Here is a 19,669-nt window from a genome sequence, read left to right on the forward strand (position 1 = left end):
CCACCCATGATCAGATGATCATAACAGCCTCAAAAGTTATTTTTTTGCCATATATATCTTGACAAATATATATTGTGGAAAAGTTTGAGGTTGGTAAGTTTTTAATATTTTTGAAATAGGTCTTCATATTCACCAAGACTGCATTTATTTCATTTAAAAAAAACAGCAACTAATATTATTAAATACTTTTACATTTTAAAAAACAGTTTTCTATTTTAATATATTTTAAATGTAATTCATTCCTGTGATGCAAAGCTGAATTTTCAGTAGCCATTATTCCAGTCTTCAGAGTTACATGATCCTTCAGAAATCATTTTAATATGCTGATTTGCCACTCAAGAAACTTTTGTATTATCAATGTTGACAACAGCTGTGCTGCTCAATTAAAAAAAAAATTGTATACATTTGTTTCAATAATGTTTTGATTTATTGAAATTTATATAGCACTTATTTGAAATAGAAATCTTTTATAAAATGCCTTTTACTGTAACTTTGGATAAATTTAATGCATCTTTTGCAGTATTAAAATTTCCTCTTACTGACTGAGCCCATTTATTTGTTTGTTACTTTATGTATAAAGACACATTTTTGTTATATAAGCCTATATGCTTTCATATACATTGTATATGGACCAAAAGTGGAAGTGTTTTCATATTTGTGTTCACAAGTGAGTTTATGTAAATGCAAAGAGACGCGAGTTTGTACTTAGTCTGCAAACTGTGGCTTTGTGTCTCAACGATTTGAAACATTTCACACTGAGAGTAAGAACCTGACAGTCAATTTCACACACACAGTTCCATCGATTGTCTTGTTGTCGAAAAATATCAGTCATGCATTGGTGTCCATGTAACAATAAAAGTTACCTCTGAGTTCATTAGGGATTAATTAGTTTGGTTGAATGGTTCACCAGAGAATATTTCAGTGAGTGTGTGACAGATGATGTCAGTGTCTCTGTATGTGTGAGTGACAGAGATAAACAGACGCATTATGCTCGTAGTGGAAAGAACATGTTTAGAGCCATACGCACATGTGCTCGCCACTCCTCTCATCCTACATGTTTGCACTCTCGTGACATAATGTCAGCACTGCTGATAATGGTTATGTTTTCTCTCTCTCAGTTCTTGTGTGTTCATGTGTTTGTGTATTTGCTATTCCCAGCATGCTTTAGGAGGCTGGTAAACAAAGCCCTGTGGGAGTCGGTCTGCTGGCTCTATCTCGCATCACCAAGGCAACAGAGCCGCTCCCTCCGTGAAGCTGACATTTCCGGGGACTATACGAGTGTGTGTGTGTGTGTGTGCGTGTGAGTGTCTATAGATTTAACATCAAGGTGAATATTAATACTACAGAGAGAAAAACACATGGAGGTTTTCCAAGAAAGAACATGGATGTTCAGAACACCAATATCAGAAGCAGTCACAAATTCAGAGGAAAGTGATGATAATTTCTGGGGTACACAATGTTTTTCCTCTCATTTAGATGCTGATCTGTATCGCACCTTGCGTTTCTGTCTTGTACTTTCATTACAGACCTGCAGAGGAACTGCTTTGTTTTGTGAACAATCGCAATAGGTTTTTCAGTGGCCATTGATGGTATTTGTATTTGTGGTTCTTGGCTGGTTTTGCTTCATGATCCAATGGAAATACATAATGGCACTATTATTGTTCATGGTACATCACACACACACACACACACACACATAAAGCATTAAAATGAATATTACCATGTACTGAATAGGCTCAGCTTTATGAAAATATGACAGGGTTAAATTAATTTTAATTAATTACCGTAGGTAAAATTAATTTTGTGATTGTAATTTACCTGTAAATCCAAATGTAATATAGTCTTTTCTTTGTGTAGGTTTGTTTGTGGATTTTGAGGATGAAGGCATGTTGTCTAATTTGGTTAGCTTCTACCTAGTAATTGTGGGTGGGATGAGTAATGTATTCATCTGTCTAATGTTTCTGAGCTCAATTATAGCTAAGTATCAAATACTTTTTTTTTGGTAGTAAGTTGTTGTAGTTCTGAAAGTTACGGTATACATTTAAAAAAAAATATATTTGGATAATTTAAAAAAATTTTTTAAAAATTGATTCTACACACTTAAAGAATTATCATATTGCATATCGCATCATTACATATCACATTTGTATTTAATATTGTGCATCCCTAGCAAATACTTATTTTAAGTTTACCCAATTCGTGTTTTTGTTTTTTTTACATTTAAAATGTTTTAACATTAACATATCAAAACATTCAAATGAGCTATCCATTTGCCTTAATTATCCATTGATAAGATTGCAAGTAGATTCCACTTTAATAATCAGCCAGTCAGGCACTGTTATTTTCAAGTAATCTCAAAATAATGGGCAAAAAAATATTGTCACAAAAATATATTTGTGTCACTAGTTTATTTTGAGAGGCTTAGTCATGTCGTCATGTCTTAATTGCCGGTGTTGTGTAATACTTTGACGTTTCATGCTCCACTTGGCATGACATCATTGTGCTAAATCATTTACACTATCTCTGCAGCACTGGGGCATTATGGGAAAGCATGGATGGGCCACATTCGTCTCCTCAAGGATAAAAACTTCCACTGATCCTCACTCACAGTAAGGGTGAGACTGTTTAGTTGCCAGAGATGTGCAACATTTTCTCATTTTAACATTAACTTTCAGAAAAAAAGAAAGAGAGATGGTTTTGTGAAATTGGACCCTGACTGGTGAAAGAGTTCATACAGTGAATCCTAGAGACTGCTTTCTGTTCCAGAGACATATTACCCAGAGATCTGTGTATGACACGTTCTGCTCAAGTCTCCGCGTCTTGTGGTGTTTGTCTGACGTGTCTCGTGACCGTCTGAGACGTTGGAATCATTTTTTCCGTCTCCCTATGTGGAGAAGGAGAGAGTGAGAGAGCAGGGAATGAAGGAATGCTATGTGTGATATGCCAGACTAACTTTAGCATTCTGTCCTGTTAGTTAGTGTCTCCGCTCTGGAAATTCCCAGGTCCTCGTTGCCACAACGAAAGCTCTGAAGAGGGGGATCCAGACCGAGGCAGCGATAGTAAAGGTCAGAGGCCATGTGTAGCTGGTAATGTCATGGAGAGAGCGGAAACAAGGAGTGTTTATGAGTGGAGATAGGGCAGCGGTTGACAGCTCAGGAACTGTTTCTCTCTTTTCTTTCCCTCTGCACTCACACACACATTTACACTGTCGCAATGACCATTGACCTTTGACATAAACAGCATATCAATATAAACAGCACACAAACATCTGTGTCTCATGTTCAAGGTTTTTGCACACCATAAACATTTAAAAAGATATTAGACTAATTATTTTTATGTATTTCTAGTGGCACCAAACACAATTGGAGTGTTTCCTAAATAGAAAACCTTCTCTGCCATTGGTCAAAACAGTCCCGCCCCAAAATCCAAAGGTTAATGTTATTTTGTCCAAACAAACAGATTGCAATTCCATGTGATACCAGTAGTGGTGCAGAAATTAAACATTTCACCCTTGAGATTGGATAGGAGATATTATTTGAATTATTTTACCTATGGTTACAAGGCCATAGTTGTTTCTACTATAAAACCAAAATAAGTTGGTACTATAATAATGTATTCAGTATCGCTAGTAACTAAAACTATTAAACTATTTAAACTATTAAAAATAATTTTAGGTAAATATCATTGGTGAAATATTAGAATTTTTTTTTTTGATGAATTAGAAATGCTGCCTTGGCTACTGGCTAGTTTAATGTGATGTAATAAAAATACTGAAACTGAAATAAAAATAAAATTAAAGTTTTAATTAAAAACAATAAAAAAGACAAAACCAAATAACAAATGACTTTAAACCCAATTTTCTTTTTTAAACCAAAAATATTACAAGCAAAGCTTATTAAAAAAAATTTAATCAATACTATCATAGTATATAAATAATACTGGATTTTCTTCTTTAGGAGCTTTTAGTATCTCTAGATTGTGTCATTTATTTTTGAATGGCAAGTCACCACAGTTTTATTGTAGTGACATTAACAAACAGTAGTATTTGTACAGAAATTAAGGGTTGTTTTACTGAAGTGGACTTGTTGGGTTTTGATATGCACAAAAAACATCCTTTTTTTTTTTTGTTTGTTGGCACAAACTGGCACACTTGCACAGAATGGTTTTGTAATGAGATCTGGGAGAAGAGTGGCAGCATGAGTGAGATAAATACTCTATAAAGAGCTATAAATAAAGTTTGAGACGCTCTGGTTTAAACATACTGTTAGGAGCCTCCAGGGAAAAGCCTGTCGTCCTGCTGAGACTACAGCGTGCAAGCTTCCAGATAACACTGAGAGAGCAGCAACGTTCCTGTGAAAAATGACTTCATGACTTTATCTTTACATGCAGTGTTAAGTGAGAAGAGAGATGTGTTGACTACAGACAGAGGTGAAGAACTGTATAAAAAACATACAGAAAGAAAATGCCTTTGATTAAACACCCTCTGTAAGATTGCTCGTTAAGCACTCTTTAATTAGACTAATGAAGGAGGCGATAATTAAAGTTGCTCTCGCCTCAAGAGCTGAGACGCCCAACCCCCGTGCCACAACAGGAAGTCTCGTCACTCACACCTCTGGTTAGATTGGTGATTTTAAGTCATCTGACAAATTTTTATCCAAAAAGTCACACGGGTGGCACATTTTAATATTAGAATCTTCAAGAATATTACTTTCATGGTGCTTCATAATTATTTGGCCTAAGCATCATCATTCACACAGAGGATGTGTTCTTGCTTTCAGTCCTTACCGGTTTTTTTTTTTCCTGTTGTTTTTCTATGCGCTTTCTATGTGTCAGACAGATATCTTTTGCTGTTTTTCAAAGTCTCTCTTTCAAGCATGTCTTTCTGTTCTATTCTGTTGTGCTAGGTCTTACAGTTTTTGAATGCCGTAGAGAGTTGAGGGTGACAACCACATTTATTTGCGAGAGCGACTTAAATTATCAGTAATAGAACTCTCAAACTGTTTTTCACTCTCCAGACTCTCCGTTTCTTTCTCAGGTTGCGGTAATAGTGCTCTGAGCTATGATATGTACCAGGCTGGCTACACCTCCATCACTAATGTGGATTACTCCAGCGTTTGTGTGGAGAGTATGGCGGAGAGACACAAGGACTGCACTCAGCTCAGCTGGCTGTGCATGGACGCCCGGCGACTGGCCTTCCCTGACGGTGTGTTTGATGTGGTTTTGGAGAAGGGAACTCTGGATGCCATGCTGGTGGAGGAGAGCGACCCGTGGAAGGTCTCTGAGAATGCTGCCAGACTGCTGCACCAGGTCCTCTTGGAGGTGAGGAACGACACGAATATTTTGACTTTAAGGGTCGACTTTTAGCTGCCTAAAAAAATTTCTGTATTTTTAGCAGATCTGTATTTAAGTAGAGCTGTACTTGCAAATAACCACCCAGGAATATTAACAAGATGGAAATTTTATGATTCTTAGCAGTAGATGTTTGGCAGCTCGTCAGGAGAAGTTTTTCATGTATGCCGTATGAGTCAATCTTTACCTCTTGGGTGGAGATTAATTCTAAATTTGAAGAACTTCCACATCTGTCACATCCCTAAATGAAGATTGGAAGAAAATCACAGTACAGACGACGTGCTAAGAGCATCTGACTCATGTTTAGTCACATAAGGGGCCACAGATGTAAAGTGTTTTTCCCTTTTATCCTTAAATGAGCAATTTGAACCTTGTGTTTTTAAACTCATAGAGGCTGAGTTGCTTTCACTCAATCCCAAAATGCACTACTGCAAGAATTATTCATCAGATGTCACAGCGAGGGCCACACAGCAAAGAAACAACCGTGTGATTTTTTTTGCATGTTAAAGGCCTGCTAATAGATGTTTTGACTCTTAAAACTCCTAGGAAATATTTCCGTACAATCTAACCTTTCATCACAGCAGAAATCACAGAGCCATTTATATTTAATCTCTTTCTCTCATGTTAATAGTGTAACAGTCAGTTCAGTTTCCTCCCTTCATAGTTTATTCATCAGTATGTCAGAGCAGCACAGATTAGGTCTGCAGTGTGTGTTCTCGACATTTTCAGGATCGCATTAATGTCATTCACATTCCAGAGGCTTGATTTACATGATGATCGCATGATGACATTTCAAAATATACATCCAAAAATACATTCATCTTGTGTTGTTTTTACACCTATCTAGCCTCAAGAAGGAAAGAGGGAGGTTATGAGCTAGAGAAAACAATCATACTGAGCACAGTTTTCTCCTTAACAAAGCCTGTTAAGTTGTTTTATGCTTTCGGTTATGGAGAAACAAGGTCATCTCTGCCTCTGTTCTAGTGTAATTGGCAGCTTTAGGTATTAACTCAGTGCTGAGAGGATAGAGGAGTCCAGATGTTAGGGTAAATAAGGTAAATAAGTTACAGATTCTGTCAAATATCTTGTTAATCTGTTTTCACTCTCCAAACACTGATGTGTGTTTTAATGCCTCTGCACATTAAGCTGGGAAAGGAGAAAGTAAAAAAAAAATACACACTTTATCCATAACGGTGTCATTATTAATGGGATAATTCACCCAAGTATGAAAATTGTCATAATTTACTCAAAAAAGACACAAAAGATGATATTTTGAAGAATGTTTTGAACCTAAATTGTTAATGGTTGCCATTGACTTCCATTGTATTTTTTTCCATACTATGGATGTCAATGACTACCGTCAACTGTTTGACTACCAACAATCTTCAAAATATCTTCTTTTGTGTTCCACAGAAGAAGGAAACTCTTACAGTTTTGGAATAATGTGTATATATGTGTGTGTATATATATATATATATATACACAGTGGTGTGAAAAAGTGTTGGCCCCCTTCCTGATTTTCTTATATTTTTGCATGTTTGTCACACTTTAATGTTTCAAATCATCAAACTAATTTAAATATTAGTAAAAGATAACAAGTGAACACAACATGCAGTTTTTAAATGAAGGTTTTTATTATTAAGGGAAAACAAAATCCAAAACTACATGGCATGAGAATGTAATCGTAAATTGAGTCTTGCAGCAGGTAGATCTGTGAACTGGAGGTCTTCCATCAGCATGTGTCCTTGAGCACGAACCTTTGGTTATTCCTGTGAGACTGTGAGTCTTGACACATGATAGTGAGTAGAACATGATATTCAGTTTTTGTTTGTTTTCATATGTGTTTTGCTTTTTCATATATATTTTTACATTTTATATTCTTTAGGTTTAGGGCAAATATTAAATGGATTTTATATGTATCAAGAGTTTCTGCAGGCCTTAAAAAGTCTTAATTTGCACTTTCACAATTTAAAGACTTAAAAAGATCTTAAATTTGGGCAGAAAGTCTTAAATTCATAAATTCATGGAATTATATGTTGCATGCATTGCAATAAAAAAAAAATCTACCTCAGTATTTTTGTTTTCCAATTCAAATTTCCCAATACTTCAGATTCAAATGTAAGATTAAGTCTTGAAAAACTGAACAAAATTCTGTGAGTTTATGCTTAAAACAAAAAGTATATAATATCTGTCAATGGGAATGAAAACTAGATATAAATAATATATATATATATATATATATATATATATATATATTATATATACAGTATATACACAATAGTGCACAATGCAATGCTGCAATGTTGCGGCAGTATACATATATACAATAGTAATTTGTGGTTATGCGTGTATATATTTTAACAACGTCGTTTGCACTGCGCCCTTGCGTTACTTGATCTTTTTATTTTGGTGCGTCAATCTGTTGAGTTAGTATAGGAAATTATGATCCGCACTCACGAGAACAATCTTCTTTTTTCTTTTCTTTTACATTCATTACTGATGGGAAAAGACACAAACGTTTCGGCTCAAAGCCTTCTTCAGTGTGTAAAGCAATTCAATCCATATTGAATCCAATCAATATGTGTGTGTATATATATATATACAATAAAAATTTGAAGTTGATATATTTGAAGAGCATTTAATGAATATTTGGTACTATGTCAATACTCCCCTCATGACATACAAACACTCACATTCATAACACTCTGGCATATTAAAACACTCTTAAACACTCAAAAACATTAAACCATCACCATGCCCACTCTGTCTCTCTATCACACACACACACTCATGTAAGGTGTGAGATTTATTTTTCAGCCTGACACGCTCCATGAATCACCCACATCCGTTTCCATAGAAACGGTGTCTGCACACACAGAGCTCCCTCCTCAAACACACACACACACACACACACACACAGATTGCTTCAGTGAGTGTCACACTTGTCTGTGGTGAAGAAGTGAGAGCTATGTCTGATATTGTGTGGATTCACTCTGCTGACCCTACAGAGTACAAACAAGTCTTCAGTCTGTCCTTCTCACACGTTTACCTAGCTGTCTGAATGAGGATTTATCATAGACATTTCTTTTTATAAGGTTAATTGTATTTTCTACAGACTAACCCACACCATAATATTTTGCAATTTTACCAACCATCCAGTACTTCCAGGCTTTTTAGCAAAAGCCGCTATAGTACACAAGAGTTTGTTATATGGTTTTGTGTTTGTGTTAATTAAAGGAGTGTATAAAGTTGTCTAGTTACTGGAATCTAGTCTTGTATTTTCCTAAATTTACCTACTTAAAATATTGAAGCTTTGACAACATTAATAATAAAATTATAATTTGTGTTTGCCATTTTTACATTAGTATTTAATTCAAACAATAATTTGATAATTATCAACACTACATTTTATTGATTGATTTCTGTATTGTCGCCTCTGGCTTGCTTAGTTGGGGACACTTCATTTCCGGCGATATCGTTGACATAATTGCAAAGATATTATTTAAACTGAGCTGGATGTTGACATCACTGAATTCAATGATGAACTGTCTTTAACTGAAAAATGAGTGTTTACTATTGTCATTTTGCATTATTGACACTATTTTCCTAATTAATGCTGTTCAGTTGCTTTGTCACAATCTGTATTGTTAAAAGCGCTATATAAATAAAGGTGACTTGACTTGACTTGACTTGTATTGGCTCTTCCACTGCCGTTTTTCAAACTGCACCTGTTGCACTTTTGGTGGGTACAGAAATATTTGCTTTTCCCTGATGAAAAGAATAGATTTGTAAATATTGTGTGCCAAATTTAATGTATCAGACACACACTATTAGTGTTACCTGTAATTTGCATACCCACACTCACAGGTGAGGAGTATTGAAGTTCAGTGCTGTCTTAAAGAAAATCTAAGATACATCAAAAAAAAAAAAAAAAGGTTGCTAATGGCTCAACCTTATGAAAGTGGTTAAGGATGCCCACACACACTCCGAGTCTCTTACTGTTCCTTTGCTCTTGTCTTTGGTCTTAGCTAATACTAAAGCTTCCTAATTACCATGCCTAGGGCCCGGTTACATAATACTTCAACAGAGAGAGAGGGAAGCAGCTGAGGAGGGTGGCTGCGGATTGGATGCTAAAATTGCACATCAACTCTCATTTTCTGTCTGGTCGTTTTCTTCATTTTCCCTCTCCTTTCTTTGCCCTCTGGCTCTTACATTCACTCGGAAAAGTAAATGAGAGAAAGAGTAGAGAGCGATGATCGAGAGAATGAGCATCTTATCAGATTTCTTTGCTTTTTACTGAGGACTGGTGATAAAATAACAGGGTTGTCAATTGATTATACATTTTAATTATATATATTACATGATATGCCGATGCCAGTATTTGCAGAGAAAAAGTCCCATAATAGATTAAAAGAACAGATTTGAATTGAGAAAGATAATTCAAAGACATTATGGTAGTAAGTGAAAGCAGACATAAAAAAACATGGCTTTAAAGTAAAATGTATGCGTTTTACTTCAGTATCAATTAAATGTTTTAATTTATCAAATATATAATGTTTTCATGGTCTCTTTCCTGACCATGTAAGTAAATACACGCTTTTATACAAAATCTAACAGTATGCTTTAAAAAAAAAAAAAAAAGATGAGCTTTTTATGCTGCTGTCCATGTGGGTGAGCTCATTTAGCTGTCAGCTCATCACAGTGTTGATAGCTCCCTTGTTAGTATCAAACATACACAGCAGTGTTCTAACAAGAGCTGGAGTTATGTAATACTGCAGTCATGATTTCTTGGTCTCAGACAGTCAGAACGCTGCTCATATCAATCAGACACTGCGAAATTAAATTTGGGATGTGATGGTCTTAGATATATGGATTGACAGACAGACAGAATGATAGATGGAAGGATGGATGGATGGATGCATGAATGGATGGTTGGACAGACAGAATGATAAAATGACAGATGGATGGATAAACAGCCAGTGAGAACGACAGAAGGACAGAAGGATGGATGGATAGACAGACAAAACAATAGAACAACAGATAGATGGATGGAGGGGTGGATGGGGTAGAAAGAGAGAATGATAGAACAATGGATGGATGGATGGATAGATAGACAGAACAATAGATGGATGTATGGATAGACAGATAGACAAAATGACAGAACAAGACATGGATGGATGGATGGGTGGGTGGATGGATGATGAATCGATAGACAAAGAATGATGGAACGATGGATGGATGGATGGATGAACAGAATGATAGAATGACGGACGGATGGATTGATATACAGACAGAACAATAGAATGATAAACAAGATATATGGATTGACAGACAGACAGAATGATAGATGGAAGGATGGATGGATGCATGAATGGATGGTTGGACAGACAGAATGATAAAATGACAGATGGATGGATAAACAGCCAGTGAGAACGACAGAAGGACAGAAGGATGGATGGATAGACAGACAAAACAATAGAACAACAGATAGATGGATGGAGGGGTGGCTGGGGTAGAAAGAGAGAATGATAGAACAATGGATGGATGGATGGATAGATAGACAGAACAATAGATGGATGTATGGATAGACAGATAGACAAAATGACAGAACAAGACATGGATGGATGGGTGGGTGGATGGATGATGAATCGATAGACAAAGAATGATGGAACGATGGATGGATGGATGAACAGAATGATAGAATGACGGACGGATGGATTGATATACAGACAGAACAATAGAATGATAAACAAATAGAAAAAAACACTGTGCTTAACTCAAACCACTTTTTTTCAATTGTTAATAATTCTCTTAATATTTTTTTCCCCAATTATGCACAATTATATGGTTAGTTGCATTGTATTTTCTGCATTCAGCATTTTTTTTGGGGTTCTCTGACCCTCCAGTTGAAAATCATTGCGTTAGATTTTGTCTGCATTTTACACTGAACTCAAAAGAATGATATGGCTCCTTTAAATGGTGTCCTTCCAATGCATTTCAGTGTAGATGTAGAAATTAAGAAGGATATTCTACAGACAGACTGAAAAAAGAAAAGAAGAGAGCAGATGGAGAAAATGCAAAATGGAGGCATTATTATAGGCCAAGTAAAGAAAATGAAAGCTATTTAGTGTAGTGGAAAAGAGAGGCATATGGACAGTAGGACAGAGAAACACTATTTCTGTTTGTGTGTGTGCGTGTATGTGTGTGTGTGTGTGTGTGTGCGTGCCTGAGGCAGATTAGACAAGCTGTGTTTCTCTCCTCATACATTCACCTCTCATTCCAAACGCAGAAGGATGACAGTATGTCCACTCGGCCGCTCACACACGCACACATATATAGCATGTAAACAAATATCTGCATTTGAAGTGTGATGTTATTGTTTCCAGTGGTTTATCATAGATGTGAGATGCAATGCACCACTTATGGTGTGTGTGTGTGTCCAGACCTTCAGATCTACTCCCTGAGGAAAATGTTTATTGCTCAGAGATTGCTCTTTCATAGCTAATAGTTCAGGAATGTTTTTATTTGTTACTTTAGATACGAGCTCAGATCATTTTCCTCAAAAACAAACAAACCCCCATTTTCCATTCTACTGCACTGCTTTTCCATTGTTTTTCTGTGTAAACGTTCTAGATGGAAATGTTTAACCGTCATATGGCATTATAAAGACACAGTGCTCAAATTAAAAGTATTTCATCTTTTCATAAACTCATTTCTAGACAATGCATCTTGGGATTTTATATTCAAAAATGCATTATGTGTGAATGGCCCCTTGGAGTATAGAGCTGTAAAATTCATGCAGATAATTTGGCCTTTTCAAATTTGGAAGCATTTGATGAGAAATTATTAAATTCATAATGAAATCTCTTTTGATTGCAGATATCAGTATATGAGCAAATCTGAACACAATTTGAGACCATCAGCACAGTTGACATTTAATATTTATAATTAGCTGTATTCAGTAGGATTTGCTTCAGGAACCAGATTATATTCTGAGTGGTGACCTAGGATGTTAGGTGACCAAAATGATCATAATTATGTTTGCATGTTCTTGGCAGCTAATAATTCACTGCACAAAACATTGTGCATTTTTTTCATTGTTGCATGTGAATCTGTATTTAATGTAGTCTGGGATTCATTTTACTTTACTTTTTTTAAAGTTTTGTTCATAGTTTTTAAGGATCAGGGCTTGCAACCTCTCCATGGCTAAACCAAATTGATAACCATATGGTTCTCTATTTGCACCAGATATTGTAGAGTTTGTTTGGACACACCGCTGTGGACATCAACAGCAGATGAGGCAGTGTTTTCTCCTCCTTTTCAAAGTCGATGTGGATATACTCATTTATTTTGATCATTGTACATGTATGGAATTAAAAAAAACATGCTATGTTTTTGATATGAAACATTTAAAGGAAAAAACATATTTGAATCTGAAGTCAGTTTAGCCATATTTCAAAATCATCTGATCACTGTACCAGCACCAAGTGCTAAAATCCTCCCTCTTCATGAATAACAACACTTCATTTGTTAAGAGATGAAACTGGCTAGATCTTAGGCATTATTCAGACCCAAGGACAAATTTAACAACGTGAGTGTCAGTGTACACATTTAAAGAAGAATCCAGGCCTGAAAACAAAGTCTGCTTTGAGTTCTTAGCTCATAGAAGGTGCAGCAGTTCAGTAACGTTTCACTTCAGTCCTAGAATGAGCTTGAGACTAATTTTAGATTGTGCATTTGGTTGAGGACTTCAAGGCCAAACACAACTAGGCAAAGTCAAATGGAGGAATATGTTAATGTAATCCACTGTACTCCGTGATATAGTGATCCACTGAAAATTCAGCATCTGGAAGGTGTTGAAATATATAATCGATCAATCAGTGTTTCAACCACTGAAAGAAATCAGTAGCTTTTAAATGATGTCCGTTCACATTACATTTAGCTTAGGATTATTTACCTTAAGCTAATCAGTGTCCATGGCTTGTTGGTTAGCTAGAAAAGTAACTTTAGAGAACCAAATTTTTTCTAAATGCAGTGTATATTACATATTATATATTTTTCATTTTTGAATGTATGCGTGAATTCATCAATTGCAAGTTTTTATTACATTATATACTGTATATTAAATATCTCACCATGTCTTACACTGCTCACATTTGTCATATCTGCAGTCACAAATTGCATTGTCACATATGCTAGTCACATTAGCTTCTTATTACTGAAAGTCAATGCTTTTCTAATTTGTTTCTCATTTAAAAGGACCCCTTAAACATATGAAACACAGTTTGTTTAAATATAACTGAGGAATCAGTTAGGTTCATGAGCTGTGAAAGAGCAACTTTTGCGCCACAAAGCAAATAAATTTCCCTCTGAGTTTTGTTTAGCACATCTTCTCTGTACAAACACTTCACCTTCCTAAAAGTCAAGTATGTGCAAATCAGCATGTGCATTAACAACTGTTTAACTCATACACACTCATCTGCACACACTTTTTCTCTATTTCCGGGCTAGTTTGATGGTCATTGCAGATCCTCGTGTTTTGATTGCCGATTAGCCCGTAAGATGGCTCAAGTGCTCATTATATTTCTAGATAACACACACACACACACACACACACATTCTCATTTATCTCACCACTCTGATTTCCTCTTTTGTCCCCTCTGTCTCTCTCCATCTTATCTGTCTCTCCTCTTTCTTTTCCTACTCGGGTTTTCTTTTTTTCAGGGCTTTACTGCTTTAATCCTTCATTCAGGATTTATCTCCACTCATGAAAGGACAAAATCACTCGTTTCTTTTCTCTTATTTTCCCTCCTGTCATCCCTTCAGCACCTGGTTAAGAAGAATTACTTGGCATGTCAGCTAATTTTTTCCTGTTCATTGTACTTTTCCTTTGTGTGTGATAAGAAATAACTAGCACACAAAGACTGAATTTGCTTTCCAATAATCAAATGTTTCCTATAATGAATAGGAGTCTAAAATCACAAGAATTCTTATGAATTAATATTTAATTATTTTGATGTTAGATTACAGATTACAGCTTTGAACCTTAAGTAATTTTTCAATTTCTACATATTATTGACATTGTGGGCTTTGATGTATACCATAGTACTGTATTAATAACATATTCATACACTATTGTATTTAAACATTACAGTTAGGTTGATTTAAAGAATATAAAGGCGGTAATACTGTTTTTAAGCATTATGTTTTTCTGGCACACTGAAAAAAAATGGTGTAGAAGTAATTTTCACTCAGAAAATGCTAGTAAATTTCACAAATACAAACAAACAGCAAGCAACAAATTTAATTAAACATGACATTTTGAAGTAGAAAAGCTGAAATGGTATTTTCTTGTAAAACATACTCCGATAATCTTATCTACAGATACAAAAAATACTGTATATATTTTTACAGTGTAATGCCATGGAACGTTTAAGTAAGACACAGGGTATCTGTTGGATAGTTACTGATTAATGTATGGGTTTTGTTCAAATGGAAATAGTTTTAATGGGTTTGTGTCTGTGGCCATTTATCTAGTCAAATTTGTTAGTAGAGGTCGTGTGGATTGTTTTAGCTGGTATGGAGTGTTAGTGGATGTTTGTTTACATGTGTTTGTGTGTGTGTATGCAAGCCTCTCCCACACACTGCAGCCCAAATCACAGAGACAGAACCTCTCGCATCCCGACTCACTGTTACCATGGAGACGAGAGGCTAGTATTGACTGCAGAGCAAGTTGCTATGGAAACACTGATGCCTACTGGGAGGGGGCCACCATTAATTAGAGCCAACGAGAGACAGATAGACAGGACGAGAGACAGAGAGAAGACGACAGTTTCTCTTGATGTTGGAGCTGGGCACAGTGTGTACAGTCAGAGCAGGTTCTGTCCAGTTTTCAGGGAGGTGCTGCCTCACGTTCTGCACGAATGGATTATAGCAGCATCTCTCTTGCTCTCTTACAGCTCTTTCAATGCAATTCCAACTGTAGGGCCATTATTTTTTAGTTTATACTCTTCATTGTTCTTTATGTATTGCTACTGGAATAAATTTTTTTACGGTCCCCCATTCAAAAAATACCATGGTATTAACATATACTACTGTTCAAAAGTTTTGGGTATATATATATATGCGTGTGTGTGTGTGTGTGTGTACTTTTCCTTTGTGTGTGATAAGAAATAACTAGCACACAAAGACTGAATTTGCTTTCCAATAATCAAATGTTTCCTATAGTGAATAGGAGTCTAAAATCACAAGAATTCTTATGAATTAATATTTAATTATTTTGATGTTAGATTACAGATTACAGCTTTGAACCTTAAGTAATTTTTCAATTTCTACATATTATTGACATTGTGGGCTTTGATGTATACCATAGTACTGTATTAATAACATATTCATACACTATTGTATTTAAACATTACAGTTAGGTTGATTTAAAGAATATAAAGGCGGTAATACTGTTTTTAAGCATTATGTTTTTCTGGCACACTGAAAAAAAAATGGTGTAGAAGTAATTTTCACTCAGAAAATGCTAGTAAATTTCACAAATACAAACAAACAGCAAGCAACAAATTTAATTAAACATGACATTTTGAAGTAGAAAAGCTGAAATGGTATTTTCTTGTAAAACATACTCCGATAATCTTATCTACAGATACAAAAAATACTGTATATATTTTTACAGTGTAATGCCATGGAACGTTTAAGTAAGACACAGGGTATCTGTTGGATAGTTACTGATTAATGTATGGGTTTTGTTCAAATGGAAATAGTTTTAATGGGTTTGTGTCTGTGGCCATTTATCTAGTCAAATTTGTTAGTAGAGGTCGTGTGGATTGTTTTAGCTGGTATGGAGTGTTAGTGGATGTTTGTTTACATGTGTTTGTGTGTGTGTATGCAAGCCTCTCCCACACACTGCAGCCCAAATCACAGAGACAGAACCTCTCGCATCCCGACTCACTGTTACCATGGAGACGAGAGGCTAGTATTGACTGCAGAGCAAGTTGCTATGGAAACACTGATGCCTACTGGGAGGGGGCCACCATTAATTAGAGCCAACGAGAGACAGATAGACAGGACGAGAGACAGAGAGAAGACGACAGTTTCTCTTGATGTTGGAGCTGGGCACAGTGTGTACAGTCAGAGCAGGTTCTGTCCAGTTTTCAGGGAGGTGCTGCCTCACGTTCTGCACGAATGGATTATAGCAGCATCTCTCTTGCTCTCTTACAGCTCTTTCAATGCAATTCCAACTGTAGGGCCATTATTTTTTAGTTTATACTCTTCATTGTTCTTTATGTATTGCTACTGGAATAAATTTTTTTACGGTCCCCCATTCAAAAAATACCATGGTATTAACATATACTACTGTTCAAAAGTTTTGGGTATATATATATATGCGTGTGTGTGTGTGTGTGTGTGTATGTATGGCCATATTACATTGATCATTAATATTGTTACGATTTCTATTTCAAATGAAGGCTGTTTTGAACTTTCTATTCATCAAAAAATCCTGAAAAAATGTATTACTTTTTTTTTCACAAAAATATTAATCAGCCCAACTGTTATCAGCATTGATAATAATCAGAAATGTTTCTTGACCAAATCAGCATATTAGAATAATTCCTGAAGGATCATGTGACACTGAAGACTGGAGTAATGATGCTGAAAATTCAGCTTTGCCATCACAGGAATAATTTATCATATTTATAATAATTTTAAAATATGTTAAAATAGAAAACAGTTATTTTCAATAGTAATAATATTTCACAGTATTACTATTTTTACTGTATTTTATCAAAATAAATGCAGTCTTGGTGAGCAAAAGACACTTCTTTCAAAACATTCCCTATACGTAAATATTACCATGTTTTTAGACACAATTTCATGGTAATATCATGGTTTTTAGAAACTTTTGCTAGTAATATCATGTTATGAATTTTTTTAAATGGTATCACTATGGTAGTCTAGGGTGTACCATGGAGTAAAAACCGTGGTACATTAAATTCTGTACTATGGTGCATTTTAATGTACCTTAGTGTTACCATATGTACCATGGTACCGCCACAGTTCTTTTTTGGTTGAGTTTTTTTGTTTATAATGTTAAATAACCATGGTACTAGAATTTCAGTTTGATGAGATACATCAAAGTACCACGGTACCATGTCCAGAGAAGAAAATAATAATACAATAATAGTGCATGTGTGTCTGTGTGGCATCAATAATCTTGTAGGGCAATATCAGGGGCCTGTACCATGAAGCCGGATTAGCTGGCTAGCCAGGTAAGTTTCAGTTTAGTTTGCACCAATCCTGGTTTTTGGGTACCATGAAAGTGGCTTGGCTTTTAGTGGTGTTCATTGCCATGGTAATTTACACTCCACGGCTAACCTGCTCCGGGGCAGGGTACGTTCTGAGTTAGAGATCTCAAACTGAAACTGGACCAATCAGATGTGAGAAGTGACACATGTGTGACACAAAAAAGTCACTCCCCTAGTTTCTCTTGCTCCAAATTAAAGGTCACTATAGTACTAAAAAAAAATTGTCTGGCTTTAATGATAATTACTTAGACTTATTTTATATGATTTATATTATTATTAATCCATTACACACAAGCAATTTTAGTTTAACAGTTATTATAAATCATTTATTTTAAATGAATGTTAATATATACAGATCGTATGTAATACAAATAAGCTGTAGAATCAATAGATAACGCTTTTTAAAATGACTACGTGACCTTATGTTCGAGTCTCTATTGCTGTGTATTTCCAACTATATAAACTAACTTAAGTTTCACTTGTGACTGAGCAAGATAATTACTTTTATTTGTCCTCTTTCATGAACAAGTACTTTTTTCATTGTAAATGCATTTAAATTCATCATATTCTTCAATCTCTTAACCTTTAGCAAAACCTTTAACCAAGGCTCGTGATTGGCTGTTCGCCAATGATGTCACACATTCATGTGCACGCGCTCCACAAACTCAGGATCAAAGCCTCAAAACCATGATCAGCATCATGGTACCAACAAAGCCGGATTGGAGTGGTTTGTTTTTGTCAACTCGAAACTAATCCCGTAACTCTGAATTTGTTCATCTACCATCATCGTACAGGCCCCAGGTCTGTGTGTGTAATCTGCCAAATGGAAGTGGTTTTAAGTATGATGTCATCATTGTTGTTGTGATTACAGTTGCCCCTTCGATGATGTCAAGCCTCTCCAGCCAATCAGAACATACCAGCTTAAATCCATATGAAGAAAACAAAGCAGGCTTGCGTCAAATTATTAGACAAATACTAATTTATGACAGCGGTTAGGATTACAGTGAGGGTTCCAGAGAGACGTGAGTGTGTGTATTTAGTGCAGTAATTTGGTAGTTCATTGAGGTTTTCTGATGCGATCATTAGTTTGAATGGGCTGTTTGTGTAAACATTGTGAGTCAAAGCCGAATATTAGCACACAGATGAACTTTCCTGATATTGCATCAGCAGCAGCTGCACTAGAGTTGGCGGTGAGTTTCATACAGCGAAAGAAACACAGAGAAAGAAGTGTTTCTCTGTTCAGTCATGATGTCTAATAGGGTTTTAGGACTACAGACTCTGCCCACTGAAGCTGAGAATGAAGGCATCGGCAGTAAACTTAGTCATGAAGGATGTGTGTGTGTTTTTCCAAGTGCTCATCAAATTTTGTAGATAAGTGTCATCAAAATAGTTGCTTGGTCTCTCTTTTCTCTGTGCATAGGGAGTTGCTGAGTATGCAGAGCAGATTAGAATTGAATGCTAAGCAGAAAAGTATGATGATGAAAGAGTAAAGGTGTTGAAAACATGAAGCTATTTATTAACGCATCATATCAATTCATCCTATATAGACAGATTGTTATAAAGTGTCATGTTTGTCCTTTAGTCTCTAGGAGGTCGACCTGGAGAAAGTCCATTAGCATTCCTGTTAATTTCAGTGGAAGTTGCTCAGCACTCTGCACACAGTTGACACAGTTGTTTTTGAGCCAATCGCTGAGCTGTAAATGTCATGTGACTACTCTGGAGCTGTTGGAAAATTATGTCATAAGAACGTGCACAGTCCCAAAACCTTCATCAGCAACTATCCTGAGCTGTGACATTATTGGCAGCAGACAGGAAATAATGTTCATGTTTATTTCACAGGGCGCTGGTGAAGTATCTGCTACACTAGTAAATATATGAAATATATATAAAATTATTATAGTTGTTCCTATAACAGCAGTGCCTCTTTCTGATTGGCTCATTCACACTTCCTGGGTTAGATTTTATATATATATATATATATATATATATATATATATATATATATATAT

At 35.6% G+C, this 19,669-nt stretch overlaps 1 protein-coding gene across 1 annotated transcript in view; it reads left to right on the forward strand.

Moving 5' to 3' along the window:
• LOC107557862 (endothelin-converting enzyme 2-like) overlaps positions 1–19,669 on the forward strand; it is a 60,631-nt gene that overhangs the window by 17,602 nt on the left and 23,360 nt on the right. Inside the window, exon 2 of the mRNA XM_016241428.1 lies at positions 5,036–5,319. Coding sequence (XP_016096914.1) covers positions 5,036–5,319 — 284 coding nt within the window. The remainder of the gene's footprint in view (positions 1–5,035; positions 5,320–19,669) is intronic.

The sequence above is a fragment of the Sinocyclocheilus grahami genome, unplaced genomic scaffold (genome assembly GCF_001515645.1).
Source record: "Sinocyclocheilus grahami isolate Dianchi unplaced genomic scaffold, SAMN03320097.WGS_v1.1 scaffold622.1, whole genome shotgun sequence".
Classification (NCBI taxonomy): domain Eukaryota; kingdom Metazoa; phylum Chordata; class Actinopteri; order Cypriniformes; family Cyprinidae; genus Sinocyclocheilus; species Sinocyclocheilus grahami.